Source organism: Schistocerca americana, chromosome 6 (genome assembly GCF_021461395.2).
Source record: "Schistocerca americana isolate TAMUIC-IGC-003095 chromosome 6, iqSchAmer2.1, whole genome shotgun sequence".
Classification (NCBI taxonomy): Eukaryota; Metazoa; Arthropoda; class Insecta; order Orthoptera; family Acrididae; genus Schistocerca; species Schistocerca americana.
In genome coordinates, this window is record NC_060124.1 from 134,170,307 (window position 1) to 134,181,630 (window position 11,324).

At 41.7% G+C, this 11,324-nt stretch overlaps 1 protein-coding gene across 1 annotated transcript in view; it reads right to left on the bottom strand.

Moving 5' to 3' along the window:
- LOC124619830 (polypeptide N-acetylgalactosaminyltransferase 35A) overlaps positions 1-3,091 on the bottom strand; it is a 165,276-nt gene extending 162,185 nt beyond the window's left edge. The window contains exon 1 of the mRNA XM_047146438.1: positions 2,688-3,091. Within this exon, the coding sequence (XP_047002394.1) occupies positions 2,688-2,796 (109 nt within the window). The 5' untranslated portion in view covers positions 2,797-3,091. The remainder of the gene's footprint in view (positions 1-2,687) is intronic.
- Between the last annotated feature and the right edge of the window lie 8,233 nt (positions 3,092-11,324).

An 11,324-nucleotide genomic window follows, 5' to 3' on the forward strand; every position in this document is an offset into this window, starting at 1 on the left:
ATGTGACAACCACTGAAGTCAATGCAGATAGGGTATCTATGTAACATTTTCCGGTACACATGATCACCAATCCCTGGTCCTCCAGCATTTGCTGCAGCCATAACCTATGCCAGTAGGTCTTCCTCAGATGCCACAGGGATCTCATAAATTTAGAATCTCACGTTACCCTGCAGGCGGTAGTCTAGTGGATCCAAGCTTGGAGAAAATGCAGGCTAAGCAATTGAGCCAACATGACCTATTAACTGTTGCCCAAATTGTTGAAAGAGATGATCTTGGACTGCCCATGAGAAATGAAGTGGTGCATCATTGTGTGGGATTACGGAAGTGTCTGATTCCACCCATCTGCTCTGGCCTATGACGTCGTCAATAAGGTAGCAACGGCTATTCTACGTATCTCCAATATGACGCCTATGATGTCACTACATACACATGGCAACAAACATGAAAATATGTATAAATAAGACAACAACATCTCCCTCCTAAAATACAATCAAACTAACGGGGCAACTACGGGAAATTGGGGGTTTTAGGGAGGCGACAAGCTTTTTTTTAAATTAAAAAATAAAAAAATAAAATAAAAGAAAAAAAACCACACCACAATCCCAAAACACACAAAATGACAAATAATAATTACAAAATCTACAGGAATCAGACACTTCCCTTGACCTATATAGGTCAACTGCAGCTGACGATACCAAAACACCAACGCCTACAGCAAAAACTATGGAAATTGGAATCAGACATTTCCCTTAACCACAGCTGACGATACCAAAACACCAATACCTAATGAAGCTATGAAAATTGGAATTGGTCATTTCCTTTGACATATATAGGTCAACCATAACTATTGATGTGAAAAAACCAACACCTACAACTACGAAAAACAAAACCAAAAGCACAACAACTCAAAACTTCAAAAATCAAATATCCCTAAGTAAATTAAATCACATTCAGTGCACAATAAATACACAGAACATTACAAGTCGAGAAAAATAGACCAAATAAAAAATTGACGCTGCAAAGTAGGTCGGGCGCACACGCACGCAGACAAACACACACACGGCGCCATCAAACACAACAAAACGACATCTACAAACACAACCAACTCATAAACTTCGCACCTTAATGGCGTCACACACCACAACACCCTTACGTCATGGGTCAAAGCAGAAGGGTGGATCGGACACTCTCGTTGACCCAAGCTATGGTCCAGTCACACATCCATCCAGAAATCCTGCCCAAATGCTCATACTGTATCACTCCTGAAACCCATTGAGGTACATAGCAAGCGGGTTTTCATCAGCCCACACATTAGTGTTGTGGGAGTAGAGAACACCTTCCTGGTGAATTTTGCCTCGTCTACGGAAAGGATCCGCGATGGGAATTCAGGCTTTGCCACACAACAGTGCAAGAACCTCCTGCAGAAGTGAGGTTGTAACACACAATCTGGTGGTTGCACTGCCTGTGCCTTCTGTGGGTGGTATGGATGTAGCTGCTGCTCATACAGAATACACCAGACAATTGGTGATCCACATTTGGCCAACAAGGTATATGTTTGGTATTTGTTGTGCCCTCTTCCAGAGCATGGAGTACAGCCTCTTCAAACTCAGGTGTGTGGTGCCGCCATGGAGCAGTGCAGTCAGCCCTGCAAATAGACTGTAGAAAAGGGGAAGTGAGAAGGCAGCATGGCAAACTCCCCACATACAATTGACAAGCAGCCCTCTGACTGCACCGAGCTTTGGTGTATAATAACGTCAAATTGGTGTATTCTGCAAACATGTAGCTCATCATGGCCAAAAGCAAGACACTAAAATTGAAATGTATGAACAGCTTCGATTCTCTACTGCAGTGAATGATTAAGTTATCATGCAGTAGTGCAGTACGAACAAAGATCACATGCACAACAGCAGGTACAAACCTCTCCAGGCAGATCACAAACTCAGATGAAAGGCAGTAAAAAAACATATAGGGCCTAGTTCGCATAGCACCTCGGATGATTACTGAATGCTGAGATTAGAACGCATGTTGTATTTTGTGTGTAGCAGGAAAACAGTATGTTTCCAGACAGAAATTCCTTTGCTAAACGTAATCATCTTGATCCCCACTAAAAAGTTATCAATGTCTGTAAATGGAATTAAGTTACATCTTGTATAACTCTTAATGTCATAATAAGCCAAGGCACACGACATTTCAACGAGAGAATTGTACAATCCCTTGAAGGAGTTATCACCAGGTTCTCTAACTTCCAGAACACCAAGCAGCTGCATCAAAACCGTAAAACAGACATGCACCGGTGGCAGATAAGAGCCATAAACTGTCTATACTCTTCACTGAACGAAGATCTGCATAGCAAAATCACTACTAACAACCCTTTGGCCTTGTCAAAGACTTGCAAATAAGTAGCTATTAATACACAGAACTCTTTTCAGCAATGTACCTGCAAGCACAGATTTTAAAATTAATTTCTAGTTCCTATGTAACGAACTCCAGTGGGTACATTGTTTGCCAAAGACGCGTTTACTTTTCGAATACATAGTTAAAATGAGACAGCACTCATCACGACTGCAGTTAATATGATTTTTATTACCGTACTTCTATTACGGCTTTTGATCTCATGCAAAACGCAACACAATTGTTGGCAAACAAGAGCTTAAAGTAAATGCGTAAAATCAAATTTGTTTACTCACCAACTTGCAACCCTATGCCAGCAATTCTCCAGTAAAGAAACAAACTGACCGCCCATGTTACCGACGCCACCAGCACGCCCACAATGAATGAGTTGTAGCGAAGAGACATGACTGTTGTTGTTGACGCACTTTAATTTTCATTACCTCTAAAATCTGAGTGCCAATAAGGATTCTTCAATAAAGGAATGCATTCCAGTTCACGTGTTCACTAGTTAGCACAAAGGCATGGTATTGTATACTGGACATCATTGCGTAAACGTTGGGAGTCTTACGGAAGTGCCGCTAACAAACAACACCATTCATACAACTTATATAACAAAGCATACACACCACATTATCGAAACATTTTGACAGTTCTGCTACAACAGAAGCGCTTGCCGCAAGTCGCTTGTTCACAATCGCCTTCAAAGACATCACTAGTGACAACTTTCGAAATTAGATTCCAACAGGTTGGTATTTGCAATACATCGAATTTCAGTTTCCAGCACAACGCGAAGTAAGGGAGCAAATGGAGATAGATTCATTTTTCCGAAATGTGTAATAAACACAATGAGCCAATATTTTCTTGGATGTTTTATATCTGCTTGTGCATAAAAAGAGTTTTTTATTGTTAATACAAAGCGAAGGAGACCATTATACGCAAATGAAACATAATTCTTAATTGGGATGCTATTTTGGGAAACGAACTGGTAGAATCTACTTTCCATTTCTGACTATCGACAGGTTTAGGCCTACCGTACGAATTCTGCGTCCTCCTTTCCACCTTGCTCCCAGTCTCTTTACATTTGCCTACTCCTCATTTCTGTTTTTCTTCGTCTTGATTCTACATTTTCTCCGTTCTTCATTGTCTTCATGATGTTCTTTCCAAAAAATCTGACGTTAACGTCTTAACTGAGATCATCTGCAGGACTGACCTCGAGCATTTAATGAATTCTTACAATGGTTAACTTCCCCGCTGGAGTACGGGACAGAAACTTACGAATGTCTTATAGACAAACTTTTTATTGAAAAAGAATAGCGTAAACAGTGCAAGCACAAGCAAAGTCACAAATGACCTTTCTGGTATGATTGCCTACTGGTTAAGGTGAAAGATAAAATAGACAAAATCAATTTGCACAACATACTTTCACACACCTATCAGTCCCTTAGATGTACTAACACTGAAACTCTTCCCGCCTTTAATTACAATTTGTCGTAGATTGATTGGGATCCAGTATACAGGACAACTATTATGTTGTAACTTTGAAGTTGCAGGCAGCAAAATTCTACAGGGCAAACTAAAATTTTATGGCATGAATGTCATTCCACTTGAATGGGTGAAGTCTTACAAGATAATCACACACTCAGTGTTACGTACTGACTACATTGCAACAGATTTCAACCAAAAATATTGTTAAAAACCGTGGGTTATCAGTTCATTATGGTCAAGTTGCAAAGTCCAAGAGATGGAGCACCATAAAACACACATAATACAAACTTTATCTATATTAACCCTTGTTAAAATACAAAGTACAAAGCCTTTTCTTATACTGGCAAAACACTGGAATTAAGCATGAAATCGGGGGACTGTCATATGGCATAAGCTAAGCTTGTAAAAAAAAAAAGTTATAGGCATGGAGAACACACAGGCAAAACTATACAAAAGATAATTAAAATGTGTGTCCACAGTGACAAAACAGCTAAAAATATTCTCATCCTATTCATAAAACTTCATATAAAGGAAGGGAAAGAATGCAGTGAGTTTATAATCAGTTCACAAGATACGAAAAGATTCACTGCTAGAATGTGGTTCTATGTGACAGAAGAGCATGCATTGTTTGTAAACAAAGTTTCGACAGACGGGAGAAGAGCAATTGCATTGTCTGGTGGGGAAGCGTGACGTGGACAAACTTTAATGGCGCTTCTCTCTAGTGGGTGATGGAGGGGGTATTATCTGTGGCGTAACACATGTCTCGCAGGAGGAGAAAGCGCGGGGAGGTAAGCGCAAGGGATGAAGAATGGCGAGAGGGGTTGGGGGGGGGGGGGGGGGGAGGCGGCTTGTGCTTGCTAAGACGATCTTGAAGCAAACGTTTTTTGAACCACAGCTGGCGGCTTGTACTGACGAGATTTGGTGGTTTTGTAAGTGATTTGCAGAATTGGAAGCTTTAGTAATGAATGTTGTGGCTTAGGAAGAAAAGGGATTTGACCAATGGGAAAAATCATGTTGCGTTTAACACAGGTTTTTTCCTGGGTATATTCGTGGACAGCCGTCCGTGATCGCAACGTCAGGGAAGCCCGATACATTGGCCATGTATGCCGAGCTTCCCACTTGCGACGAACTGGAAGGGTGCTCATGTTAAAGAATAAGAGATTAGGTATAATAGGGAACAGGTTCTTGGGGGAGGCAATGATAGTATTGGCTATCGACCAGGGTGCAGACGAAGGTGAGCCCCATCATGATGTGTCAATGAAAGTTATAGATAGGCGATCGGTTTACGAAAGCGAAAACTGAAAGAATAAACCGATCAGCTGGGCGCTCTGTGGGCACTAACTGCATCGTGTAAGGCACACGGCCCTGGAGGAGGGAGGTACAAAGTAATGGTTGAGGTTGGAACAAATAGACGAGCGACTCAGAGCAATGGTAGTAACCCAGTGCAATGCATGGGTGAGGGAGGAACTATGCTTGGTCTCCATAGGGCAATTACATCTCGTGGGGGTTAACTACTACGAAATTCCCAAAATCCTTGAAGCAACATGGTGAGCTATGAAAAAAGGGGGCACGAGCTACTGGGACATTGTACAATAAAAACTTTTATTCATTAGGGTGGAAGTCTCTTGCTAAGTTTTCAACAAGATAACGCATTACTGCACTTGGGAGATGACGTCATGTCATGTGTGCTAATCATCAACAATCTAGTGCTTATTTCAGTGGGTGCTTCAATCATATTACATAATGGGTGTATTTGTTTGAATAAACAAATGGGGGTCTCTCACTCAGCAAGGATTTCCATGAAAATACATATTGTAGTGGGCATGTTAAGGGTTTACGGAAGGTAGTATGGTGGTACTACACTTTGGAGGAGTCTTGGAAATGCAAAACACCACCAAACTAAATGGCAGTGCATGGAAAGGCACCCCATATGATGCACTTCATTATTGCGATGTTTTTCCGTTTTGCATTCCATCAGCTGGAGGTCACTTGCTTCTAAACTCCCCTCGGAGTTACAGTCTGATCAACATGCATGAGAATGAAAAAACTCACAATCATTTTTTTAATCTTAGTATCTTGAAAGAAAACAGGGAAATAAATGCTTCTAAACCAAAAATGGACTTAGCTTATCTGCAAAACACGGGAACAGTGGAGTATTAGTTCCATAGGTTAGATGAAACTCCTAAGTATCACAATCTATTTATCAATAAAAGACAAATAGAATAGACCCCGCAAGGAGGGGCTCCACATTCTAGGTTTGGCAACAAAATGAAACATTCCATGACATACGCTTGTAAAGAGTAGCATTGTAGAAAAACTTTTGTAAGGTAAACTTGATGCATTCTTTCAAAAGACAAAACAAAATCCTTGTCAATAAAGGAGGTCTCAAAGTGAAATACAGTACAATACAAAAATTCTGCAACAAAGCTGAATAATATAAACAGCTTAATACCATCAAATAACAAATACATATACAGTAGTTGGGAGAGGTACCTTGAAACACTTAATATGCTCCGTACATTGTCACTCAAAACTTGCAATTAGTGACTTATAAATCAAGTGAAAATTAGACTTAATTTATGACAGACCAGACAAAGAAGAGGGAGAAAAGTGGTAGTGTTTGGGGGCATGACTGGCTTATCGCAAGATGACAGCTGTGCCAGTCCATGTGTTTGCACAATGCTCTGCTTATAGTAAGCGTTCACAAGTAACATAACATGCAATTTAAACACCTCCAAAACTTTGTATCAACTGAAAACTCGCTGCATGGTAAAATGAATCGTGGCTAACGATTCTGCTCTGACCTCTGGGGTGTCAGTATAAAACAGACCATTTAACATCACTTACCACAACACACACAGGAACTCTTGCCTGTTCACAAATAACCTCAATAAAACAATGTATCACATATCTTCATATCAACAAAACTTCACTGCCCTCTGGCAGATAAAAGCTGGAAGTCATCTATCCTCTCTTATTAACTTACAGGGGTAGAACAGATCTATTCTCTTTCATAGCTTCATGCATTGAATTAATCAATTAAGGAACTACCACTTACGAAAAACAGAAGGCTTGGACAGAGAAAGAATAAATGGTCAGGAAAGAGGATGCGGAGAGATGGGAAAGAAAAGAAGGAGAAGGTAGAAAAAGTTCATTCCTTTTGTTCCGCAATCCGACATGTCTCACAACATCCTATCGGATTTGGCAACACAAGTGCCAATCGTGTAATTACGACTGTGTATGTACTTGGGGTCTAAAGTCGCCTAGTACCAGTAGTAAACAACGGACATCACCAGGACCATCAGAATCCAATAGCTTGTCGCTTTTCTTACAAGGCTTAAATGCTGATTTTGCATCTGTGCCTGGGATTGCCCATCAAGGTAAAAAGATTTTGTGCACCAAAGATTTCGGAAACCTTGCAGATGTGGTTTGATGGCACAGGGCGTTACAGAGCCCATAAAGTGCTCACATCTGTTTAGCAAGATGAAGGATCCTACTTTCATTATGTTGTTGTTGTTGTGGTCTTCAGTCCTGAGACTGGTTTGATGCAGCTCTCCATGCTACCCTATCCTGTGTAAGCGTCTTCATCTCCCAGTACTTACTGCAACCCACATCCTTCTGAAACTGCTTAGTGTATTCATCTCTTGGTCTCCCTCTATGATTTTTACCCTCCATGCTGCCCTCCAATGCTAAATTTGTGATCCCTTGATGCCTCAGAACATGTCCTACTAACCCGTCCCTTCTTTTTGTCAAGCTATGCCACAAACTCCTCTTCTCCCCAATTCTATTCAATACTTCATCATTAGTTAAGTGATCTACCCATCTAATCTTCAGCATTCTTCTGTAGCACCACATTTATAAAGCTTCTATTCTCTTCTTGTCCAAACTAGTTATCGTCCATGTTTCACTTCCATACATGGCTACACTCCATACAAATACTTTCAGAAACGACTTCCTGACAGTTAAATCTATACTCGATGTTAACAAATTTCTCTTCTTCAGAAACACTTTCCTTGCCATTGCCAGTCTACATTTTATATCTTCTCTACTTCGACCATCATCAGTTATTTTGCTCCCCAAATAGCAAAACTCCTTTACTACTTTAAGTGTCTCATTTCCTAATCTAATTCCCTCAGCATCACCCGACTTAATTCGACTACATTCCATTATCCTTGTTTTGCTTTTGTTGATGTTCATCTTATGTCCTCCTTTCAAGACACTGTCCATTCCATTCAACTGCTCTTCCAAGCCCTTTGCTGTCTCTGACAGAATTACAATGTCATCAGCAAACCTCAAAGTTTTTATTTCTTCTCCATGGATTTTAATACCTACTCCGAATTTTTCTTTTGTTTCCTTTACTGCTTGCTCAATATACAGATTGAATAACATTGGGGAGAGGCTACAACCTTGTCTCACTCCCTTCCCAACCACTGCTTCCCTTTCATGCCCCTCAACTCTTATAACTGCCATCTGGTTTCTGTACAAATTGTAAATAGCTCTTTCATTATAGGGTGTAGAAATATGCTTATAGGAAAGATGAAAGAATAAAAGAGCTGATCATGACACGAAAATGAAGTGGAAGAAAAGGCCTTGAACAGCTGGGAGACACTGTGGTTACCAAACGCATTGTGCAAGCTGCACATCCCTGGAGATTAAGTGAAAGCTATCAAAAATGTACCTTAAAAAACTTCTCATCACAACAACTAGGCACAACATACCTCAAAGACAACAGAGTTTAAAACGAGGACAAGAAATTTATGGCAGTACACATGTTCAACGGAAGTGTATTTTCTCTAAGTTCTTCTCTGGATAAATGGATGCAAGGTCTCAGTGCATATCAACACTCACAGTACAGAAGAGACAGTGGCGGTGGTGGTGCAGTGGCTGTACGCATGTGGTACTTGCGTAGCAAAGGCGTGGATGGCAGGGCAGCTGGCTGCACGGTGCTGAAGGTACACACCCCGGGCATTGATGCTAGGACCCAAACGCAGATGGCAGCGGGAGGCTGACTGGTGGCAAACGCGGGGCAGCAGGTGGGCAGCGACAGTAGCAGGAAAGCAGTGCCAATGGTGAATAGCGTCCCCGTGTGCTTTGTGTAGCCACGGGAACGGCACGGACGTATTGCACATATTCTTCACGTCTCGGCGCCCGGCTCAGAGTTAGCGGGCAGCTACTGAGAAGCTGGGCTGGCTGCAACCGTCAAATGGGGTCGGAGTGCACACAGTACGCATGTGCGCTGTGGGGCACGGCTAGCTGTACTCAGCGTGTACGTGTTGGTGCGGCGGCTATGTGCGAGAGGCAGGAAGTAGACTTTGCCCCGAGTGGTGGTATGTGTGGACACAGCATCTGGCACGACATTGTAGCTGACGCGCTGCACCCAGGCTCGGCTTGTAGTGGAATAACACTGGCGAATATTGACCGACCACACAACGTCAAACATGACCAAAATAAACGGCTACCCTATGGACCGAACGGTGGGATCGGATCGTGATTCTGACACCAAATGTAGAGTATACAGGCACTTCTGATACCAAATGTAGAGTATAAGGGCACTTCTGGCACCAATTGTAAATGTATACAGAGTTGGAGAAAGGGGGGCAGGCAGTTGTTACATATGCCTCGTGACGACAGGGTGCAGGAGGTCGAGCAGTCAGGATTAGAGATTGGGCATCCAGGGCTGCTGTTAAATGACAAAACAGGAAATTAATGACATGAATATAATAGAGGGAAAGTGCGGATCGATATGTGCGTGTGCGCGAGTGTATACCTGTCCTTTTTTCCCCCTAAGGTAAGTCTTTCCGCTCCCGGGATTGGAATGACTCCTTACCCTCTCCCTTAAAACCCACATCCTTTCGTCTTTCCCTCTGCTTCCCTCTTTCCTGATGAAGCAACCGTTGGTTGCGAAAGCTTGAATTTTGTGTGTATGTTTGTGTTTGTTTGTGTGTCTATCAACATACCAACGCTTTCGTGTGGTAAGTTACATCATCTTATGTATAAAACAGGAAATTAGGTACAATAATGAGAATATATTTCAATGTACAGCATGCATGGGTTGCGCCTAGGGTTAGAAGTTACCAGGTTTAGGCCAGTCTTGGAGGTCGAACAATTAATTGAAATGGGCAATGGAATGGGAAGTGGTTCATGCTAAGTTACGTTGGTGGCCGGGCGTGAAAAGCAGAGGCAGAGGCTCTACCTTCCGAAAAGACGTCTGTTTTGCTCGAGGTCTGGATTACAAGAGAGAGAAGCAACTGTGTTCAGCTCCGCAAAACACTCCAGCGTCCACACATGTGATCGGTATCCTGTGCACGCTATTGGCTAAAACCAATGGCATGAATTCACTAGCAGTTTCAGCAGAGGGCTCAAGGCATCTCTTGTCAGTAGCTTTAACTGGACAGAACTGCCTCGGTTTTGAAAGACCAGTGACTTGTGTCACGTAGGCATGGTGTAAGTTACTCGGGGAGAACACTTGTAAAGATTTGACTGGGCTTTGAAATAAATTTTTTAAACCAATTCCCTAAAATATTCCTTGACTGGCTACCACCATGTACAGCCCCATTGTATCAGTTATTAGGGTTCCTTCTCATTCCTTCCATGTATGGAGCATAGGAAGAATGATTGCCTACATGCCTTTGTGCAATTGTAATTATTTTAATCTTATCCCTATGTGAGTGATGCCTAGGGGATTGTAGTATATTCCCAGAGTCATCATTTAAAGGTGGTTCTTGAAACTTTATTAGTAGGCTTTGTCAGAATTGTTTATGTCTATCTTCAAGAATCTGCCTGATCAGTTTCTTCAGTATCTCCATGAAACTTTCCCATGGATCAAACAAATCCATGACTATTCATGCTGCCCTTCTCTATATACATTCAATACCCTCTGTTAGTCCTGTCTTGTACAGGTCCTATACACTTGAGCAATACTCTAGAACCTGCCACATGTGTGATTTGTAATCAATCTCCTTTGTAAGCTGATTGCACTTCCACAATATTCCAGCAATAAACCGAAATCTGCTACCTGCTTTCCCCCTTGACTGAGTCCATGTTGTCATTGTATTTCATATCCCTACAAAGTGCTACACCTATGTATCTGTATGGGTTGGCTGATTCGAGCAGTGACTCATTGATATTATAGTCATAGGGTACTATGTGTTTTTCATTTTGTGAAGTGCACAGCTTTCCTTTCTTAAACATTTAAAGCAAGTTGCCAGTCTTTGCACCACTCTGAATCTGAAATCTTATCAAGATTTGACTGAATATTTATGCAGTTTAATTCAGACAACATTTCATTATAGATAACTGCATCATCTGCCAAATGTTTGAGGTTATATTAATACTGTCTACAAGGTCATTAATATTCAATGGGAACAGCAACACTTTCCTAGGCACACCTGAAGTTACTTCTACATCTGACGATGACTCTCCATCCAAGATAACATGTTGTGTCCTCC